We start from the raw sequence: 24,501 nt of genomic DNA on the forward strand, positions 1-24,501 counted from the left end.
GTTATAAATTTTTATGTAATGTTGTTCGATGGCACATTTAATGCAATTACTGTCACTCTTTGACAATAGTTGGGAAGTTTATGTTGTTCACTGGTGATAATTTAAGTCATTTACACCTGGATACCTCACAAAGGATCTAAATATCAGTGTTTTTAGTTCGCTATAAAATACTTTTGTTATTTTTATTTTAAAATAACACAGTTATATAACGCAAGAAATATTTTTATAGTGTGTAATTAATTTAAATTTATTAATATAAATTAAATTATGATATCCTAAAGTACATTTTCGTAATATAACATTAAAAATAGATTTTCTTTCTTTTTTTGCAATTTAAAGAAACAAATCAGAGAAGTCCGTAAAATTTATAAATATTTTAACAAATATTTTTAATTATTTTATTCATAATACATGGATATACGAAGAGAATATTTTATGAAAAATAATATTAAGATTTCGAATAGACGTTTAAGCGTATGTTGTCGAAATGATACGAAATAAATGATTTATGTGTACACGTGTACATTTGTGTCATATATCGAATAAAAACACCGAGGATAATTTTATTTTTAAAATATATATTTAGTTACAAACACCGTTTTATTTTTCATAAAAAAGATTATTAGAACACCGGATTACATCTAGAAAAGCAAATTTATGCTTATCGATACATATTGTAAATAAAATTATGAATAAGATCAAGCATTAGATAAAATATATTGTGTACAGATATTAAATTTACGAACAGATAAATGGAATCGTTAAGCTTCACATATTAAACAGATTTTTAAAAATATATATTTTACATATTTTCAGAAAATCTCTTTCAATTTCCGAATGAAAATGCAGTGTTTGCAATTAGTAATTTTAGGTTCTAAATATTGCATATATTCTGTGCAGCTATTATTTCTCATGCAGCTGATAGCATATTTGATTTCTAAACGCATTATATTTAAATTTTCTTCATTTTAATGAACATTTATATTAATATGCCTTCGATTCCAGACTGCCAGATTTTAAAATTCTCTCCGTCCTCTGGGGAGTAAGAGGGCCGGATTTCTTTGTAAACCCATTATGGGTTCGGCTAGGCCCACAATGCTGATGACGGACGGGCATATCCTGACGAACCAACACCCAAAAAGTTCTTGGGGTCGAAAAACCCGTCAAGATTCGATCCCTGGTCTCCCAGACCGGTAGGCTGCTGACTTAGCCGCTTCATCATCCGGACGTCGATTCGGACGGAGGTCAGGGACAAAATCAATATTGAGATTCGTATTACTAGTTTCATTACGTTAACATTACATTGTATAGCAGAAGTTAACACTCAAACTCCTTACTTGCTGAGAAAATGTATATTATATATTCACAAACATTTTCGACCTGTTCTACAGGCGATGCTTAGGTCCAGAATACAAACTATCAACCGTTGCAAACAGAACATTTGAAAGGAAATATCGAATTTTACGTTTAAATATATTTAAAATACGAAATTTGGAATAACATATCATTAAACAGTAAAACATAATAAATAAAGTCAACAACTTTTAAATAATGGATGAACACACAAATAAATAAATTAGTAAATGAAAATAAACGAGCAATTATTTATTGTGACATCGTAGCAATTCCGGGCTGCAATTATTACAGTATTTCCGGGCTGCAGATATTACAGTATTTTTTAAAATTATAAGATGATTAAAATCATCTTATAATTTTAAAAAATACTGTAATATCTGTAATAGTTAATCAGGGTCTCCGTCCCCTAAACTTTCCATATCTGGTCTGCATTTTAGTGGTGTCTTGCCCCTGTACATCATACTTCTTTGATAACAATTGAGTCATGCCGGTCGTCTTTCTGACTCCGTACTCGAGAAAATTTTGAATTGAAATCACATGACTCTCAGTCTATACCGGAAGTTCGTATATAATTAATCGGTCCTCCGGTTTCTAAGCTCGAATATCTAGTCTCAATTTTCATCTATCCAATTCCGTTCTCGAGATTAACGAAAGACAGTGACAATGTATAGGTCTGCAATTTGAATATTGCAGCCTAATAAAGTAAAGTACGAAGTTAATTCTTGGCTGTAACTGTCATGAACTGTCATGTCATAATTTCTTTTCTACCAAATATTTCCAAGCGAATGGCAAGCTTTTAGCATCTCTAGCATTCAGACATCTGTCCATTATCTTGCTTCTGTAAGTTTCTCTTTTCTGTTCCCATTGCTAAAGTTGGCGAATGTACCGGTTTAATGATATCAGCTTCCTCCCATTTCACAATTCAACCATCTATTTGTGCCTTCTTAGACAAAACCGTGCAACTTTGTCCTGTTTCAACGTTGTACTTATGCTCTTTAAGGCGTACCGCGAGATTTCTTTTTGTAATCCCAATATATTCTTCCTTAACTTCTTCATGCGGTATTCTGTTTACGCCTGCCTGTCGTTCTTTTTTATTGTCTTTTTCGCTTCTTAGAAAAGTGTAGGCCTACATGGTAGATACTCTTTAGAAAACCATGTCCGAATCTTTATGGGTATCGTTAATCCTCGCTTGACAGAATGACTCTAGTGTATTGCGTTGTGTATAGAGGATGAACACAGAAATTAAGCTGTCTCACATCAAGAACCCGTTTATTCTCGAATATATAAACAACTCCACACTATACACAGATCGTTACAAGGATGAACGTTCGAACGTTTTTGTGCCGATGTGTTTCCTATCGTCGCTCGATAGAAGGTCCCGGGGCAGCGGCAGGTGCAGCGACTCGTCGGTTGGCGTCGGCGGACCTTTCGATGGACACCTTGGAACACCTCTTGTCTCCCTTGAAACCTCTCGGAAAAGTCTCTTGTCCTTCCAATTCGGCGATTACTTCAATCTCCCTTTTTCGTATTGTTCATGTTGATTGGCTCCACGTCCTTCCTTTCTCTCTTCTCGATTGGTCCCTTGCTTGTTTCCAAGCGAAAAACGACCCCTGTTTGAGTCACGAGAAAGAGCCGCCTCGACGAATTTTACTTGACACCCTCCGTTTACTCAGGATGGAAAGAATTGATGGAACTTTGAAACTTGCGCTCATATTTTCCCTATTGTTGTCTAGTCTGAGAGATTTTTGAAATTCAATGCTTTGATATGAAAGTTTCTTTTTATAATTAACTTTTCTCCGAAGTTTCAAACAAAATTCCATGTTAATAACAACCACTTGGCTTTTTTCCACCTTTATTTAGTTGAAGAACGGAAAAGAACATTAGCGTACCTCAACCAGTGTAATGGGCACAGAACACATCACAAGGATGAAAGTTGACTGATGAGGGGCATAAGGCCCGAAACGTGTACCGTATCAACTAAATAAAGGTGGAAAAAAGCCAAGTGGTTGTTATTAACACGGATTTGTGTTTGATACTTCGAAGAATAATACAACACGGTTTCACAAAAATCAACAATAGCCATTGTTATAGAAACGGCGAATACCACCCGAAAGAAAAGAACGGAAAAGAACATTAGCGTACCTCAACCAGTGTAATGGGCACAGAACACATCACAAGGATGAAAGTTGACTGATGAGGGGCATAAGGCCCGAAACGTGTACCGTATCAACTAAATAAAGGTGGAAAAAAGCCAAGTGGTTGTTATTAACACGGATTTGTGTTTGATACTTCGAAGAATAATACAACACGGTTTCACAAAAATCAACAATAGCCATTGTTATAGAAACGGCGAATACCACCCGAAAGAAAAGAACGGAAAAGAACATTAGCGTACCTCAACCAGTGTAATGGGCACAGAACACATCACAAGGATGAAAGTTGACTGATGAGGGGCATAAGGCCCGAAACGTGTACCGTATCAACTAAATAAAGGTGGAAAAAAGCCAAGTGGTTGTTATTAACACGGATTTGTGTTTGATACTTCGAAGAATAATACAACACGGTTTCACAAAAATCAACAATAGCCATTGTTATAGAAACGGCGAATACCACCCGAAAGAAAAGAACGGAAAAGAACATTAGCGTACCTCAACCAGTGTAATGGGCACAGAACACATCACAAGGATGAAAGTTGACTGATGAGGGGCATAAGGCCCGAAACGTGTACCGTATCAACTAAATAAAGGTGGAAAAAAGCCAAGTGGTTGTTATTAACACGGATTTGTGTTTGATACTTCGAAGAATAATACAACACGGTTTCACAAAAATCAACTTTTCCCTTTTTCCTAATTTTAATGATCTAAATTTCGTATACGAGCGACTTGTCAAAGGTCCATCTATACTGGAGGACATTCGTCTACAATCATTACTCATTACAATTATTGCGTTTTATTTTACATTAGGCCTTTTTGTCTTTCGACATCTTTCTCCTTTTTTTTCATGCGTCGCGGTTTCAAATGACTAACGCGTCAAATACGATCTTTGATCGGCTTTTGTCCCTTTTAACAATGGACGATTTTCTACATTCGTTTTAATCAATTTTCTAATATAAATATTAATGTTAACCCGTTTTTGGGATACTTTTGAAAACCATGTCCGAATCTTTATGGTCTGCTAATTCATTAATAACACTCTTTATAGCGTTGTTATAAATGAACTTAATGATATTGTTCTTTCATCACATTCAAGAAGTTTAAACACGAAAATATACACTAAACCCACTCACGACCCACTATGTATTCTTTCTTGTTTCAACAGCCCATACAAGCTTTCGGCATTTAGAGCACTAAACAGAAGCGCTTTCCTGTATTTCTCTAGTCTACGACAGAATAAAAGAACTTAATAGAATAAAAGAAATCATAGTAACCTTAGATTATAGAACAAACACGATCGAGGAATTAATTACAAGTTATAAAATATAATTATGGCCAAATTGTAACATGGGAGAAAACTTATATCATTAAATCGGACATTCACCAACTTTAGCAATGAACACGGAAAAGAGAAATTTACAGAAGCAAGATAACGGACATGTCTGAACGTTAGAGATGTAAAACTTGCCATTAGCTTGGAAATATATCGTAGAAAAGAAATTATGACATGACAATCCATTGTTATCTTAAAACCACGAATTAATTTTGTATTTTATTTTATTTTCATTTAAAAATTTTTATTTACTTATTTACTTATTTGTGTGTTCATCCATTATTTAAAAAGTTGTTGACCTTATTTATTATGTTTTACGTTTATGATATGTTATTACAAATTTCGTATTTTAAATATATTCAGATGTAAAATTCGATAATTCCTTTTACGAATATTCTATTTGTAACGGTTTATAGTTTGTATTCCGCACCTGAGGATGGCCAGTTAGTTCCAGCTAGTTCAGTAGAATTTTGTTAATCCGGCACATACTGGACCAGAGTTGTGTGGAACGCCAAATTATTGGATGTTTTTCGCAAAATTCGATAAATTATATGCAATCTGAACTTTGCAGACATTGCACTTTGTGTTCGTTCAACCTGCTGTAGGCTTCCGATTTGTTTACTCAAGCTCTTTAATCCGTCTGAAGATGGTACGACGCACGAGTACTGTGTTAAAATTGATCGAAAAACCTGCAAAACGTTAATAAACACATTACTGCATAAAATAAACATTCACAATGATTCATGTGTATATATTATTTGATACTAGGTATTTTCTAGGAAAACGTAACTGAGCTCCGCGGCAGGGCCGGATTTAACAATCAGAGGCCCATGGGCACAAATAAGGTGGGGCCCCCTTTAACAGTAGGCAAATTTGATGATTTAGAAAATTTATAAACTTGCACGAACGTGTATAAATAATCGCGCGATATTTCAAGTATTTTAAAAATTTCAACTGTAGAAAGTTGTAAATTTCATTTAAAAATAAGGTTATTATAAACATGCATATATTTTATTGTGTAAAACTAATTACCGGTATTTTAATTTATTTGAAAATGCTTATGTAAAATTTTTTTTCTGCAAGTTAACTTTACACCAGTGAAATTTATATATATGCAATAGTCAAGTATATAGTAAAAAAAAAAAAAAAAAATATGTTTAAACATAGTTTCGTGGGGACCCCTATTTTGTGGGGGCCCTGAGCACCAGCCCCAAATGCTCTTATGTAAATCCGGCCCTGCTCCGCGACGTAAGTTCTTTTTGTTTCGGCTTCACACGAAAGCACAAATGTGATTTGTGCTTCTAACATTCTGTCTAAGGCAGTTAAAAACAGCTAAGTGACTAGGAAGGACGTGGACGTGCATACCCAACGTCATAATCGACAAAAGTGCCAAAAAACGTTTAAAACATGCACATGTGCGCTCTAACAACCGTAAAGATCAAAATAAAAAATCCATCAACGAGTCTCTTAACTTTCCCGGTAACATTTGGTGGCACCATCTGTTATTATGTTTAAAAACAACTAAGTAAAGATGGAAATAAAGCCAAGTGTTTAATTAAAACTCAACTTTGGGTTCATAGTCCAACATTCAACAAAACACGGTTTCAAAGAAGAAATAGAAAAAGTTTAAAAACATTTTATATTTTCAACTATTATAAAATGGCAAAAAGCTTAAGCTTGAGGGTAGGGATGGGTTTATTAAAAAAATTGTAAAGTGGATGACTTCTGATGTTTTTCTGAAATGACCATTTATGAGTTGGATGCAGAACAGCAAAAAAAGTCAAAAAAAGCTCTGTTACTCCTCTAAATTCTGTTTCTCATCCTCGTGCAGAGTATCCGAGAAACGTTTATCTGGAATTTCTTTCGGCTAATACCACGTTTTTGATACAACTATTGGAAATGAGAATCATACAAAAATTTTAAAACATTACATCGTGGAAGGGTGGTATACAATAATTCCTTGAAGCAATTGAAGAAAATATCTTAGATATGGTGCACGCATCTGTGTTTTAGACTTGGCAGCATCCAACAATTCAATAAATACAATATGGTGAAGTAACGCACTGTTTTCAACCAGCCGCTGTCAGAAATGGAGGTAGAAAGAGAAAATATGTAATTTTTGCCTACTTTATATACAAAACGTGTATCTTAAAAAGGACGATATTGGATGCATCCGTTTACTGACTCAAGACTTACAAGAGGCAAATTTGTGACATCTTTTGCAGATTTAAGAAAAAACCCAGATAAGTTTTTCAATTACTTTCGAATGAGCATTCAGTCAATTGACGAGCTTGTTGGAAGGATTTTTACTAAAAGTCTCGAGATACATGGAAGGTTTGAATTCATCTTTTATCTTTAACGATAAAATACCGGATGTATGCACTAATCAATATCAATATGAAGAATACTGAAACCGGGACTGCGTGTACGGTACTATTAGGGCGTTGTGGAGATCTGCAACACAAGATACACGTAAGATAGACGTTCAATGTCGCACCGTCGCGAATAGTATGCATATATCTCCCCATTTACTTATACAGGAAATCTTCGTTAATTCGAACTCGGATAGTTCGAAATCCCGTTAGTCCGTAACTGCACTTTTGTCCCGGCTGAGGATATAGAGATTTACATGTCAAAGAATTCACTTAGTTCGAAATATGGCTACTTCGACATTCGAAGTAAAAATTGTGTCCAAGCCGTAATATCAGTATGTTAATTAACTTGCTCGTTTAGATCGAACTGTCTCCACAAAATAAGAGAACAATAAACCAAAAAATAACTCTAATATGGTCAATATGGCTTTGCTTTAACAGTAACATATTTTCGGATGTTCGCTTACCCATGGACTATCCTTTTTCCCCATATCTTATAAAATATGGCTGGTTTCGGGATTGCAAGATTGGGCTACGATTGGTAGCAGATTGAGACATTTGTAAGCAGGGGTGGATCTAAGTTTTTCGGGGCCTAGTGCTTATTGAAGTCCAATGGGGCCCCATTTTTTGTTAATACAAATATTACTATAAATTATCATTATTATTATATTATTAATATTAACTAATTTTTACTATACGATAAGTGATCATTGTTAATGAAAAAATATTAAAAATTTATCATAATAATTCAATTTTTAAACCCTATTAGTCCCTATATAGATCCGCCCCTGTTTGAAAGCATCTGGACTAGTATATTTTTGGGCGACTTATTACTTTTTGGACCACTTTCATAAATATAATTTAGACTACATTTCGAGGAATTCTGCTTTACTTTTATAAAACCTATCTGGCGACCTGTGAGGTTCTCACCGGGCACATGCAGTTTATTTATATTGTTATTATTAATTAATGAAAATAACGTTCTGTATACGTAACCATATTCCGTTTACTTAATAAATTATTAATACAACAGTTTTAAATAGCATTTGACATATTGTGCAGAAAAATAATTCGATGTCGCGATTATTTTGTCCCTTGAGTTTCTAACTAACGAGGATTTCCTATATTGATACTATTCTCAGACATAATCCCGGTGCCGCTGGATAAAACCACTAACACTGGTAATTGGTGGCAGTTTTACGATTCTCCAACGAGTTGTTCGCATGGAGTTTTCCGGGTTTTTTCACACTTGGAATACTCCACACTTTTTTAGCACCTAAGTAAACAGTTTCCCCAGTCTTCCGGGGGCGCACTCCCTCTTGGAAGATCGCTCAAGTGTTACGTTGCTTTCTTTCATCATTCCAATTCTAATTGTTGCTTAGATATATCGATCCCGTTCTTCTCCATCCCACTGTCTCCGTTGTAAACATACCTGAATTTATGATAAGAGTACAGAAAATATTCTCTCTCTATGCTCATCATAAATGCTCGTAGAGCGGAGAGAGTTAAAATTTAAAAGTATGAATGTAAATACAGTGTTCTATCATTCTTTGAATTTAAGTCATTCCAGATGGCCGTTCGAACTGTAAATCGTTCAAAGTCCGAGTCAATTTTTCCCATTAGAAATAATGGAAAGTGAATTAACATGTTTGCAGACTGTAAACAATACCCATTTGGATAAATTTAAAACAGCAAATACACATAATTTAAGGTAAAAGTAACACAATTAAATTCCCTAATAACAAATTAAAACACGAAAACAACTTGACGGGTCGAATAATCCCCAGGAATTTTACGGGGGGAGGGCCCCGTCCCTCACCACCCGGCCGCCCCATTGTGGGCCTGGCCGAACCCATAATGGGCCTGCTAAAAAGAGGCCCTCTTAGTGCCCACAGGGCGGAAAGAGTTAAAAAAAAAGCACGAAAAGAATAAATAAAATACGTGAATACTGTATAATAAAGAGAAAATTGCATTTACTGATTGCACTTCATCAATTTTTGCATCTTAAAGATGGCCGCAGATCCATCACACGTGTGCCGCTTTTTCGCAATAAGTTCCTTTTTCACCTCAGTCGAAAGGTCGATATTATAAACTTCCTTTTAGACTTTGTTGCTTTACACACACTTCTCGGGTGTCATGGTTAACAAGGTTACATTGGGTTGAACAAAAAGTTTTTGGATTTTTTAACAGATACTTAATGCTACATAACGTAGATGTGTGATTTAATTAAAACAGTTGTGAAATTTAACAATAATATTTTAACGTGAGATTAAAATAAGATTCTAAATAAAGATTACAAACTTTATATTTCACACTTTGTTTTAATAAAATCAAGTTGAAATGTCTTCAGATGAAACGCATTGTCAGTATATTATGCTTTATGAATTTCGGAAAGGATACAGCGTCATACAAACAGTAAAAAAGTTCATAATGAGTTTGGGGAAGATGTTCCTAATCTTCGAACATGCCGTGTCAAATATGGTTTAAAAAGTTCCGTTCAGAAAATTTTGAACTAATGGATACAAACGTCCAAGGCGCCCAAAAGTTATCGACGAAGAAAACTGCAGGAAGAAATGTTTAAAAAAATCGACGAATATCATACAATGTATATAACTAAACACACCAAAACCAAAGCGAAAAAAAGCACATGAGCGTAACGCGACAGCGAGAGAAGACTTGGGCGCACAACAGATGGCATTTACGCAGAGAGCACATTTTTTATGCGTGCGAAGTTTGAACGTAGAACCATCGTTCGAACTCCGGAGCGAGTTTCTGTCGAATTAAGCGTTCAAACTCCGGAACGTTCGAAGTACGAGACACCAGTGTATATATATGGTTCTACAAGATATATAACATAATTTTAATAGACGTTTTTCATATAGTTTTAAATTCACAAAGTTTTTTAAAGATATTTTGAGAGTTATTAAATTACATTACGATATCAAAAATAGACTAAATGTGAACATTATATTGTATTTAAACGCTTACGAAATATTAATCAACAATGATATTGATCAATAAATGAAAACGAATTTATTGTTATCCGGAAAATCGGAACAATCAGTTTTCAAGACTATTCTTTTATAATGTTATTCCTGGAATCCATCTTCTGTTTGGTTAAAGATGAGATTTCTAGCGAAGTGGACGCCATTATAGTGCCTGTACATCTAGCCATGATCCGAATGGGTAAACTGTGCGTCGGAGCTGGAGAGATTTGGCCTTCTGAGGGGGTAGAAGAAAAATCCGAACTACTTCCCGCAAATTGGAACTCAAATCCGGAAAAATATGTTTTCAGATACGTGGACATAAAAAATAATCGATTTTTGATGAAGGCGGTAAGATCGCAAGAATTCATTTTTGTCAATATAATAAACGTGAATATTGATCTGGCATCCGAATCCGCGCTGAAAATAAAGAATTACGTCAACGAATCGTTTAAAGATTTCAGATCCGCCTACAAGAATTTGGCAGTTTTGGAAAAATTAGTAGCCGATTTATTGGCAATTGTAGAAGATTTTGACAATTTCTACCAACCATCGGATTTCGATTCGGAAGTAAACTACTTATCATCCTCATTGAAAAAAATGGATTTAATTGATTTAAAAACAATTGACTTTGAAGAAATGGTAGGAAACAATGAAAAGAATGAAGAAGAATGAAAGCAAAAAACTTTCTACCAGCTTAGATTAAATTATTTAAATAGTCTTGAAAGAATATCCGATTTTTTTTCAATTAAAGATACCATACTAATTGTAAGATAAAAAAAAAAACAAAAAGAACGAACCAAAATTGTAAGATAATTATATTTTCAAAATTACAATAGTTTTTAAAATTATTACTGGAATTTTTTATAATTATTAGTGTGAACAATAATTATTATTTGTCACTACAGAATTATATTGCTCAAAATTTACCATTCTATTAGTTATTTTGAAAAGTAGATGCTTCCTTCGGTAAGTGAAATCCGGATTAGCATCTGTTCCAAATCTTTCTGTTTTGATGGCCAGAAGCTAAGGCAGTTCAAGTATATCTACTGGAGTACCTGAGAACGAATCCTAGCGGGCAACCATTTTTCATGACAGTAAGTCGCGGATATGTCAGGCCCCGTCCCACACCACCCGGTTGCTCCATTGTAGGCCTGGCCGAAGCCATAATGAGTATGGAAAAAAGACCTAAGTGCCCATAAAGCGGAATGAACCAAAAATGGGGGAACCCATTTCTGTTTTTTCATTATCACTTAGTCCTAAATGCTTAGTTTTTATTTATGTTGAAAGACTTCATGTAAGTAATGAATAAAACTCAGCTGGTCATATAGAATCTCCCATTATAAATCGGTTGCTGCTCATAAATCCAGTCTTAAATGTAAGATCGGTTCTAGAAGTGTAGACTATATTCATCAGCTTGACAGGATCCAGAAAAATATAACGAAACACAATCGTGAAAGTATCACGGCGATTCATTTATTAACGGTACTCATCACCGATTCGTTTATTAGCGGTATTCATATAATGAAGCGCCGAGCAAGCTTCCTTTGGCAGTGACTCGAATTGACAAATCGCTGAAACACGTTTTACCGAGTAATGACTTGACCGTTTAACAAAACTCTGCACATTAATAGAAGTAATAAATGGAGTGTCGTAGCGTGGATACACCAGGAATCAACGGTCCTACCTATGATAATGGGAATATGGGAAAATAGTCAATGGGAAAATTTTGCATTGTAAACGCGAAAACAATAGGATCAGACTTAATGACGATTTTACTCGTTATCATCATTTACAATTTATATATATATATATATAACCCATCCCTACCCACAAAATTAAGCTTTTTGCCATTTTATAGTAGTTATAAATATAAAAAGTTTTTTAAATAAAATATCATAACAGATGGCGCCACAAAACGTTGCCGGAAAAGTCAAGCTACTCGTCGCTTGATTTTTTAAACAAAGAATTAACATAGTTTATGCAATTAAAAAAATTTAAATTCTCTTTTATTGATTCAAGAGATTCAAGGAGCAGTGGCGTAGCTACATATTCAGCGCCCTGGAGCAAGTAGAATCGGTGTGCCCCTTGTTCCTCGGAGGCTTGCGAAATTTATTTTGAACATTTCATTTAAAAACATACTAACATAAGAAAACTTCAAAATTGTTTTCTCGCTTTTTCATTTGCAAATCGGCCAATCACTTTCTTCAGATCAAGTTGACAAGCTATTGTTTTTTCAGTTGATATAGTCAGGGCGGATCTAGATTTTTCGGGGCCTAGGGCTTATTGAATTTCAATAGCGGACCGATTTTTTGTTAATACAAATAATACTATAAATTATCATTATTATATTATTATTAATATTAACTATTTTTTACTATATGATAAATGTTCATTGTTAATGAAAAAGTATTAAAAATTTATGATGATAATTCAATTTTTGTGTGTCCTTGATACTTGGAGGCCCAGGGCTTAAGCCCTATTAGTCCCTATGTAGATCCGTCCCTGGATATAGTAACCAAAGTTAAGACGGTTTTGTGACATGCTTCTTAAATAAGTTTTGATTAATTTTAGTTTTGAAAAACTTCGTTCTGCTGTTGTTGTGGTCGCCCGTAAAGTTAAAAAAAAATGAGGCATGCTGCAATAATGTCGGAGAACCTATTTGAGGCTGCTGTGTGAAATAAAAGTAGTTCAGCAATTTCGCTTATAGAAGTAATTTCTTTTACCTGACTATAAAAACATATTTTAAATCGAAGCAGTTGAGATCTAAAACTAGGCGAATGTCGAAGGGATATGCCGATTGTAACAATTCTGATTGTTTCCGAATATTTTTATCAGATGACGCGACAAGATATGCAGGCGATAAGCTCTTGAAAAGTGTACATAATTGTCGAACGGATTCAAATCTAATCGTTAATTGATTAATTATTAAATCCAAAATTTTTTACAAATGTTTTTACAAGTTTTTATTTCGCCCTTTCTAACTTGGCGCCCTCATGATTCGTGCGCCTGGAGCAGTTGGAGCAAACTGCTCCACGGTAGCTACGCCTCTGTCAAGGAGGACCTTTCCTAATATGGACATTATTTTAAAAATATATTTGTCAATTCCTGTTTCCAATGCACGAACAGAGTGATTGTTTAATGTCCTTAAAATAATTAAAAATTAGAAATTCAATTAGCCAAGAAAAAAAAAAACATTTACAGATGGAATTAATTAATTAACGGCATATTAAGTGCGGAGAGAACACCGGAGATCCGTTCGAGTTTAAATTAAAAAAATACCCAATCGCCTTGTTTATACATTGCAGTAAAAATAACATTAAAATTTTATTTCTACAACATCATGCATAGCTACGGAAATTTGCAGAATATGTAGCGATTAAAAATAGTTATAACTTAATTTGAATAGCGGAATGTTAATAAATGACGTATGCAACGACGACGTCACATATAAAAATAAAAAAACAATGTTACGCGATCGCGATTGATGTCGCACAGGCCCAAAATATCGGTGTACACTCTGTCGCAGATTGTATCTTTGTAAGTTATTTTCATATTTTACAACTTTGTTAAAAAAAATTATTAACTGTATGCTACAAAACAATTTTATTGTTTATAGACTGAAGAGGGATCGGCGAAAACTGTAAAGTGCAATTTTTAATTTAAAATATGTGCTCTCCACCATAAATTAGTAGCGGCTTGCCCCTGTACAGTACAGTACATCAGTGTTTCTCAAACTTTTTGGTCCGCGACCCCCATTTTGCACTTAAAAATTTCAAACGACCCCCTGAAAAATGCTTATGTGTAGAAAAACATCCCGGAGGGGGGATTAATTTAAATTTAGAAAAAGTTAATTTTTTTTGTTTTTTTGTTTTTTTGCATTGAAACACTCATAATGTTACTAGCAGATTTATTTTTAGTATTATTGAAAATTAATAACTTATCTTTGGTACATATTTGAACAAAATATTCTATGTACTGTACATGTTTCGACATTAGTACACTGAATTAGTTAAGTTAAACATATCTTAAATTTAATATGATGGGTGAGGCTGCTTATTTTCGCACAATAAATTAAACCTGGGTTTAATGTTAGTCAGTGCAGGTCTCATAGCGATTTCTATGTTGCTAAGACGAGAGCGTTGCTTTGTTTTGATGTTGGTCATTACCGAAAATACCATTTCGCATAAATAAGTGGTTGCAAATAGTAAGAGAACCGCCATTGCTAATTCGGCGAGTAGTGGATACTCTGTTTTCATACTAAGTCAAAAAGAATTCAATGTTTGCTTACTAAACTCGGTTCCGAACGTTGTTCTATCATAGTTCAGGCGGGGAGTGGAAGCTCGGGAGATTTCCCGAATAGCGCACAAATTTTTGAATGTTATATTCAGTCTCGTATTAAAATATTCATATCATTTTTATTTATGTGTGCAATTTATTTAAGTAAAAATTATTTTATACATTTTTAATTTCTACTATTTCTAAACATGAATCCATAGTAAATATTTTTATAAAATTATTTACTATGTACTATGTACATAGTAAATAAATTTTATAAAATATTTGGAAAAAATTGATCTGTCATCAATTTTTCTGCGGCTCCCAAATATTTTTCACGACCCCCACTTTGAGAATCACTGCAGTACTGTACATCATACTTTTCTTTTAACAATAGAGTCGTGCCGGTCATGTATCTAACACCTTTCAGGCAAACATTTTTGAATTGAAATAACGTAACTTCCGGTTTGCATCGTACTCCGCATATACTTAATCGGGGCCTCCTGTCCCTAAGGTTTTCATATCATGAGATCTTTCCTTTATCTAAGTCCGTTCTAGAGATGAATGAGACAGTGGGAATTTATAGGTGTAGAGTACAATATTTTCAAATGCAGCCCGATGACACCAGACATTTCGTCAGCATGCAAGTATGATGAGTGAAACAAGAGCAAAGAAGAAAGCAACGCAAGCGACGTCGGTGTTCACAGTACAGAAAATTTTGTTTAAATAAGAAAATTGCCGATTGAAAACTAATTTTTAAATATTAGTAGAAATTTGAATGGCGAGGTAACGACGAAACGCAACTTTGGAAGGGAATTTAAGACAATTAATGGAAGAAACGATACACTTTTTTGAAATTTTCGTACGAGGAAGACGTTTCAGATGGAATTCAAATAAAAGTTTTAAAATTTGAAAAGCCGTTTTGTAAATAAATGGTTTAGAGTTGTGAAACATTAGCAATAAATGCGCAAAATTGTTAACAAAAGCCAAAGGTCAACAATAGACTCATTATTGCCAGTTGCTTACAATCTGTAATGCAACAGGCATCCGAGCTCCTTCGCTCGGCGGGGGGTTCCCCGGGACAACTGCCTGCTTGTTGGGCGGATCCGGCGCCCTGTGCTGAACCCGCAGTTGGTCGATTACATCCGGATTAAGATACGGATTCCGGTTTCGCCCTGCAGGCCCCTTTTGTAGCTGGGCCGCTCTCCGGGCGTATCCCGTTCTTGAGCCGCCCTCTGGGCCTCCTTTGGGATTTTCGTTTTATCGGCGGCCCTGGGGCCCACTGTCCCGTTGGAAGAACTCCTTCGGACCACCAAAAAACCAAACATAGAAATAATATAAATATGAACGATGCACGGGCTCGGGCCGTGTTCCAGTCCGTCGCACGCGCGTCCTTCCATTTATTCTTACACACACACATACACTCACTTCCTGCACTTCCCAACCAATTTTCTGCTCCCGAACAATGTAATCCCTTTTCAACCCCCTAAAATCTCCATTTTTATTGTAAAAATCGTCATTTAGCCTTCAACAATGCAAACGACAACGTATTTCGTAACAATGATAACAATTGCTTAACGACAATAAAAAAAACTGAATTAAATTTTCCATTCGGCATAAATATGTCTATTTTTTCATTTTACGTGGCCAAATTATGCAAAAATGATTATCGTCCACTTAATTCTCTCAAACTTTACTCTATTCGTTGCATCTAAGTACTAAAATCTTCTATAAATTCCTTTATACAGCAGTGTAGACTCAAAATTCGTATATACATTTTTTGCATAACACACAAGGCATTTCTAATTCAATTATCATTTACACCGAAATATTACAAGACATTTTTCATTAACATGTTACCATTAAAGAAAATGGAAAGTCTATAAAACTATTCGAAAAGAGTTGGAAAGCAAAATGCCAGGTTAACCAAACATATTGATTTTTAATTGATATTGATCTGAGTTTCATATTGTCAGATATGGTTGATGCGTCTATTCCAATAAAATATGTGATGAAACGCCCTTTGATTACTCTACAGATATACCCACATCGAACGTTCTAGAACATTTCTTCTAGTCGTTTCTAGAAAAAACAATCGAAATGTCTAAATTTCACCTTTTACAACTTGATATTATCAGAAAGTTCATGCCGTAACAGTTCATGGAATTATAAACCTAACAATTTTTATTATAGTAGCTACAACAACAAATTTGTAAAATAAGTTTCTTTGTGACTTACAGATAGACAAAAACAGTGAAGAGAAGATCTTAGAAATAGAGCAACCCGGACGGAGACAAAATGGCGGTCAAATTTTTTTTGGAAAGGATGGCTATCTGTATATTGCAACTGGAGATGGAGGAGATTTGGCCAATAAAAGATTTAATAAGTATAAATAATAAAAACTTTATCGTTTATTAAGTTAAAATAATTATTATTAATTTACTTTAAAGAATACAAAAAGACGGAAACAACGTTAGTTTATATAATTATTATTTTCTTATACTTTCCAGAAATTCCTTGTTAGGAAAAATTCTTCGAATTAATATATCTTGTATTAGTATATCTAAAAAATATTGCATTCCTCGCGATAATCCATTCTTAAATGCAAAACACGCCAAGGAAGAAATCTATGCTTATGGCTTCCGCAATCCTTGGAGATGTTGCTTAGATCCGGGAGATCCATTTACAGGTTAGTTTTTTATTTTTGTAATAATTATAATAATTATATTTTATATTATTATTTATAATTTTGTATCTGTTTTATATTTTTAACAATTTCAAATATTTTAAAATTAATATATATATATCGTTTTAGAACTAATTAATTGTGCGAATTGCATTATTCCAAATTAAAGATTTATCTAGAATAACATAATTCATAAACTATATAACTATAAATTTTATTGACGTATACAATAACGTTGATAATTTATGACAGATCTGTGACTCGATAATGTGGCCACTCTGAGTAAGAAACATAAATATCTTGTTAAAACACAAACAGTAGGAATTCGGTTAGAATATCATCTGCATTCCGGATGAGGAAATAAAGTTAAAGTAAAATTACCCAGTATCATAAGAATGGTAATCCGAAAAGATTCACAAAAATCTTAAAATTCTGTACATTTGGAACCATTGTTTCAAGAAGCCACCACTCGGACGTATCTGCGGGTGCTTATGGTGTTACATCACCCTCTTGATACTAAGAAATCAATTCTGCTAAAATAAAAATAGATATATCCTATAAAGTATACTGTATGGCTTCAATTAGGTAAGATTAAGTAACTAAAGTAATTCTAAGCTAATTGAATAACATTCTCGATAAAACGACAGGGGTACTGTACGTGCCTTGGTACCCTCCGAATATTCCTTGATCTGTATTCATATTTTCAAAATCCTAGATTTGCCACTGCCTCCACTTATAAAAGATTTCACTACGACATCTGCGGAATCTTTTTCTGAAGTCAGTTTATACATTATTTTCATAGATATTAGTGTAATAATTATTCTGAAATAAATGTTGTATTAAAATTCTGAGAGAAAAATTTAATCCATCTATTCTCTAATAGACAAAAAAAAAAAAAAAAAAAAAAAAAAAAAAAAATGCAATTAAGCAGTTTGTTCGGAATTCGGGAATTACCGATTTCTTTTATCAAATTTGTTTTTTAAATTTATCAATATTGATCTTGATTATTTCATTTAATCGAAAAACGAGGAAGAGGACGGTGAAAATTGTATTTAAAAAGTGAATTTTCAAATAAATTTTTTGCTCGACAGATGGCGCTAAGTGTTCTTGAAAATTACTTTAGATCCTCCCCATCTTAGCACTCCATCTCTCTGTTTTACATTTCCTATTCTCTGCCTCTCTCCACTCTTTTGAATCCGCAGCTGCACTCATCGCTTCATTCATGTTGATTGAGATGAAAATACCATCGAAATCTACACCCAACCCTCCTAAACAAGAACAAGAACAAGATTCTTAGTGTCGAATAATCAGATTATTTCGTACTTAATATTTTAAAATGTACATCATCTTTTGAAATACATAAATCAATGTTCATCATCCTAGATCATTATAATTTAGGTTATAAATTAATATTTTATCACAGTTTCACTATAAATAATTCTGTATCAAAATATAATTTTTAATACTTAATATTCAGGATCGAATCTTTAAATAAAATATACATCTTAATAAGTTAAAGTAAGTTAAAAATAAGTTTTTATTCGCTTTGGTGAATAAGAAAAGCCTGTTGTAAATTCAAATATTCGAATTTCTAATGGGATTTCATGCTTCCAAATCTAATTTCATTGACATTTGAAAAGTTTATGTGAATTCATCAAATTTTATTGATTTCATAATTCACTAAAGTAATATTCTCAAATTATATTGTTTTGTTTCAAATAATTTTCTCTTTCTTCTTTCTTAAACATAATTTATGGTAATCAGTTGGGCTATTGAGAGTTTGTTTGGAGCCCCTTTTTACTCTTTTACATAGAAATAACATTAATAAGAATAGGAACCACTAGGGCCTCAAGTTTTCTCCGGGCTCGGGCTCTTCCAAAAAAATCCCCAGCTCACCCTCTCCACGGCCCTGGTAATCAGATTACAGTACATAATATTCAATATTGTGTTTAAAAATATTTTATCCTATGAAATGTGTGGTAGCCATTTATATTTATCTTCCTTCTTCCAATTTTTTTTTTTTTTTTTTTTTTTTTTTTTTAATTTCTGCGTGAAGGCGGGAGTTTTCGAATATTAATAATATAATTTAAATATTAAAATAATTATCTGGCATTCTACATTAGCGACAAATAACAAACAACAAAAGACAACAGCCGTACACTAAGGAAAAAGGAGGAAGAGGAGGACTCCCTCTACGATTAATGTTGGCATGCAGTTTTTAGGCTGCTAAAACTGCACGCCGATATGAGTTGTAACTTACACCAATAACAAATCTGAGTTGTAGTTTACACCAATAATTAGTGCAGCTAGACAGAGTAAAGATGACGGCTTAAAACTAGAGAGAAAGCTTAAATCTAATACAGTCAAACCTGTTTTTATGCGCTCTTTTTATGTGCGATTTTTATTTGTGCGGTATAGTTGGCGACTAGTTTCGTGCGATTCGTCATGTCTCACGTTGACTTATTATAGCTAAATAAACTTATTATAGCATAAATGCACTTATTATAGTAATATTATTGCATGAATATGCAAAAAATGAAATAATTTACTTTTTAAGTCAACAAAACACCACCTGGACAAAAATATGTAAAACAGACGATAGACCAGACGATGCAGTCAAGTGCTGACATCTGTTGTCAATAAATTCTATTTCGTACGGTTTTGAGTTATTTTCTGTGAGACTTTTTTTATGCGGTCCCTGTTGACCGCATAAAAAAATATTTTTTTAATTGTGTTGCGAAAACTATTTTTTACAGCCATTCGTGAAGTTTCGTGCGATTTTTTTAATGCGTCTTTTTTAATGCGGTCCCTATCCCCCGCATAAAAACAGGTTTGACTGTACTAAAATTAATAACCTAAGCTAGCAACCCTAAAAACTAATACTTGAAATCTAACTTAATTAACTTATAGTTATCTTAAATCTAATTTATTACAAACTGAAAACTAGTTATAGTAATTTATTACTAAACAAGAACGTTGACAAGGACAACAACTTAGATAGATAAGAGCATGCCATGACAAAACCTACGAGCAAGACGCCAATTTGTTTTTTTAATAAGATGACAAAAGGCAACAAAATGAAGCAATGGAATTAAGACGAAACAGAACCCAAGAAACAACAAAGAAACTAGGGACACAACACTAAAGAACTACAAAAAGAATAATGGAAATGGAGTAAGCAAGAAAGGAAACCTAGGTGTTATGAGTGCTATGGGGGAGAGAAATAGCAAGAGCCTTGCTGTGGGATATGAATGAAAATAAGTGATAGTACATTGTACGTGTCTGGATGAGTTGCTATGGTGTGCATGGGCAATTGTATCCTTTCATAATTGCCGCTCTCATTAAACTATTCCTAATGTTAGTGTACCTATCGCAGTGGAAAATTACTTGCATTGGCGTTTGTTCCTCGTGAAGCCCGCACTCACAAGTACGGACTGTCTCCAAGATTAAGCCTGTGCAGATATTGCTTGAAATTGCCTATAAAAAACTGAGGAAGGTAAAGCTAGGGAAGTGTGTGGAAAAGTCTCAATAGTGTCAACACTGGGGATAAAAGTGTAGTTGAACCTATTGGCAGTGTCGTGGTCCCGCTGTCTTGCCAGACAATGGAAATTTGTTTCTTGATGTGCATGTCTATATAAGAAATAGGAATATAACTGAAACTATTAGTGACTGTGGATTTAGCAGCCGATTTGACAAGACGGTCGGCGACCTCTTTTCCGAGAACACTGTGTGACCTGTATTAACAGCGAATAATATAAACAGAACAGTTAATTTAATGTCTATCAGATGAATTTAAGATATAGTTGCACATTATAATGCAATAAAACAAATATTTCGAGCACAATAAAATATCCAATTCGGCCATAATAGATGCTTGGAAGATGTATATCTGCTACGTTGATTGCTTAAAATAAAATCAAAATAATAGAGAATAATTAATAATAATAATAAATAACAACAAAATTACGGATGGTTCGCGGAGCACCGGTTGGAAAACATTGGTCTGTGTTATATCTAAACAATGTAGTCAGTGCCGAATTGCCTACTAGGCATCTCTAGAAGCTCCGAAATTGGAAAAAAATAAAGCAGTTTTACCGTTGCATTTGTATAATATAATTTATAAATAATTCTACATTACAATTAGTGTATGATGTCGCAAAATTATGCAGGGAGGAACCCAAACTTGTGCTTGGGCGTCCCGGCAGATCTTAATCCGCCACTGTATATAGTGAACGAAATGAGCAGTTTGATAATTCTTAAATTAAATTTCTAACCAGCTAATTTCTGTCTTTTGCCAAATAATTCCTGATAATTTTAAATATATTTTCTTTAATAATATATTAGTTTGCGCAAATTATCAAAAACTTTTGCGGGAATAAAAATGAAATGATTATAAAATTATTTATTATAGAATTTATACACTGCAGGTAGATCTGGATTTTAAATGTTATACTGTAAGTTTGAAAGGAAAAAAAAAATGATACATGAAATAAATGCATTTAAAATTAAGTGCTGCTTTGTAGAGATGTAAACTAAGAATTACAGTCAAACTCCTTTAATACAAAGTCGAAAAAGTTAAAAATTGTACTTTGTATTAACCAAACTCTTAACATTGAAATGCTTATTCTCCTTCGTCTACGGGATAGCAAATCTAACTTGGCATTTACGCGAACTTCGCATAAAACAATAACGCAATAACGAGGTTTGTACTTCCATAACACGTAAATAATCACGGTCGTCGAGTTTTTTATGGGACTTGTAAAGCAAACCCCTTTTGCCTCATTTTTTTTTTTTTTTTTTTTTTGAACAAATGCAAATGAAATACTTGGAACGTTTATTTACTAATACTGTAAGAAGAAGTCTTAAAGATTTTATTTTTTCTTAGTAAAAATAGAATTAATTTAAAGTGGGTAGGAACCACTGAAGGCCTCTAAGTTTAATCCGGAACCGGGTAAAAAGCCCCATTTTCCCCTCTCGACTGCTCAATTTTACTTTCCCGGTTGTTATAACATAATAGGGAAAAGTATTTGTAATCGTGTCAAATTTGACCTCCGGGCTTTGGAGCTATAGGAGCTATGACTATTTGGCTTCTAAATCTTCCCTTTTACTTTCGTGTCTTAAATCTTAAAAAAATTTTATACTCGATACATTATAAAGTATGTTTTGTATGTTTATTATTAGGAAATTAAAGTGTGATTACTCAGAATATCGAATTTTTCTATGAATACTTAATTACTCTGATTATTTCTGACACTAGAAAGGAATGTGAACGTTTTGAAACTCTGAACCCAAAAAAAGGAAAAAATAAGAGAAAAGAAAAGGAAAATTTCGTGGATTGCGTGTTTGTGTTGGAGTATATTTCATTTAATATCTAAGGAAGGGATAAGATTAAGAAACGAAAATTTGGCATGGTAATTTGTATATAAGAGACATAACGCTATTAAATTTTTGAATACCGAACTCAAGAAAGTGGGAGAGATGGAGGAAGGTCATGTGTCATATCTCGAGTGCAGTCGGACGTAATGAAAACTTTACTCGTAATTGGCATTTACAATATTTTTAAAACTCGTCTCTATCTTCAGAATTATGCCTTTTTTGTCTTTTTATGATAATTAATAATATAAAAGTTAATTTTTAATAACACCTCATAACGGATGGCGCGCACAATTTTTTTCACTTTTACCTAATATCCTAGTGCGTTATAAACTTAAATATTTTTTAAATAGATTTTTATCATAATTCAACGAAATTGCTCCCTTTAAACTTTTATTATTTAAATTTTATCGTAGTATAATTGAAAATTATCGGACTTCCTTTCTAGTGTCAGAAATAATCAGAGTAATTAAGTATTCATAGAAAAATTCGATATTCTGAGTAATCACACTTTAATTTCCTAATAATAAACATACAAAACATACTTTATAATGTATCGAGTATAAAATTTTTTTAAGATTTAAGACACGAAAGTAAAAGGGAAGATTTAGAAGCCAAATAGTCATAGCTCCTATGCAATTTTCCCAAGATTTTTATTGATTCGTAAGATAAACTTGGTTCAATCTGGATCAAGAGCAATGAATCTAATGCTTTTGGTCCAGATTGAACAGATTAAAATAATAGATATTTGATAATCATAAAAATTATTAGCTCGGCTGATCAGTAACGAAAGAGCTTTTAAAATTTACGAATTTCTTATAGCTTAAAAATAAGAAAATCATTTTCATTATCTATTATTGTTTTTGTTAATTTTTTAATTAAAAAAGTTTTAAAAAATCAAATTATGTAATGAAAAGATTGAATTTTTAGAGACATTTTAAACAGTAGCTTAATAAATTGTGTTTAAAATTTTGGTTTAATAATTAATATAATAATAATTCTATTACTCGACTGTTTAAACATTAAACAAGAAATTCTTTATAAAAATATTTAATATACCTAACGAAAAGGATAAACGTAGCTATTGAAAATTTAACTTATTTTAGTTTCGTAAGCTCTTATCTGCATGATTCAAATGCATTTTAAAGTAAATTGAATTATTTTTTTATATATTATCCTGTAACAAAATTTATCAATATTCGTTCAATCAATTCCATTCGATTTGCACAGTCAATCATAGTTTGTCGATACTAATCGATATATCAGCTTAAATAATGTAAATAACTTCAATTTATCGGCAGTCTCGATTTTTTAACCACATAATGTTTAATTATTGCTAATTTTCCCGAAATTTCAATTCTTCCATGGATGTAAATTCAATCAATTTTTTTTATTTTTTTACTGATACCATAGCGTGAATTCTACTATTAATATTAAGTCCATTTGAAATTTCTAAGAGAATCCGAATTCGAACCGGGATTCTTCGGTAATCATGAATCAGTAAAGAAGTCATTCTGCTGCTCCTCAGAGCGATAGGCTGACTTCTTTACTGATTCACGATTACATCATTCAGAAGTTACTGGAACAAATTTGTTTTTCGTTCAGAAACTAAGAAAAATGTCCAAATTTTATTATCATATATTACAGTAGGTTTCATGCTTTATATTATTTACAGAATTATATTAATATAATTAAAATAAATAAAAGAAAACCACAAATAAATTTTATGTTTATCTTATTATATCTTCAGTTTTAAAGATATTTTATAGATATATTTGTAAAATAGAAACACGGTACGTATCTGAATATCTGACATTTGTGTACTTAAGTCTGATTAAAATCAAACTTGGAAAAAGAAAACAAGTTGTACAGTACAAAGAACAGAGGAGGTAGACAGCGACGAACCATAAATAAATAAATAAATAAAAGAAGTAAGTGTTGAAAAGTGACAGGTGGAATGTCGAAT

At 33.0% G+C, this 24,501-nt stretch overlaps 2 protein-coding genes across 3 annotated transcripts in view; one reads left to right on the plus strand and one right to left on the minus strand.

Moving 5' to 3' along the window:
- Window positions 1-24,501, minus strand: part of LOC136988715 (DNA ligase 1-like) — a 58,922-nt gene that overhangs the window by 33,885 nt on the left and 536 nt on the right. The gene's annotated exons all lie outside the window — the stretch shown is intronic.
- Window positions 1-24,501, plus strand: part of LOC136988729 (HHIP-like protein 2) — a 31,245-nt gene that overhangs the window by 3,158 nt on the left and 3,586 nt on the right. The window contains exons 1-3 of one of the 2 annotated variants that reach the window (XM_067286689.1): window positions 10,229-10,549; window positions 16,717-16,862; window positions 16,987-17,165. In XM_067286689.1, coding sequence (XP_067142790.1) covers window positions 10,301-10,549; window positions 16,717-16,862; window positions 16,987-17,165 — 574 coding nt within the window. In that variant the 5' untranslated portion in view covers window positions 10,229-10,300. Of the gene's footprint in view, window positions 1-10,228; window positions 10,550-16,716; window positions 16,863-16,986; window positions 17,166-24,501 lie in introns of those variants that run through there. The other variant, XM_067286688.1, reaches the window with a different exon arrangement.

This window comes from Centruroides vittatus, unplaced genomic scaffold (genome assembly GCF_030686945.1).
Source record: "Centruroides vittatus isolate TY-2023 unplaced genomic scaffold, ASM3068694v2 scaffold_386, whole genome shotgun sequence".
Classification (NCBI taxonomy): domain Eukaryota; kingdom Metazoa; phylum Arthropoda; class Arachnida; order Scorpiones; family Buthidae; genus Centruroides; species Centruroides vittatus.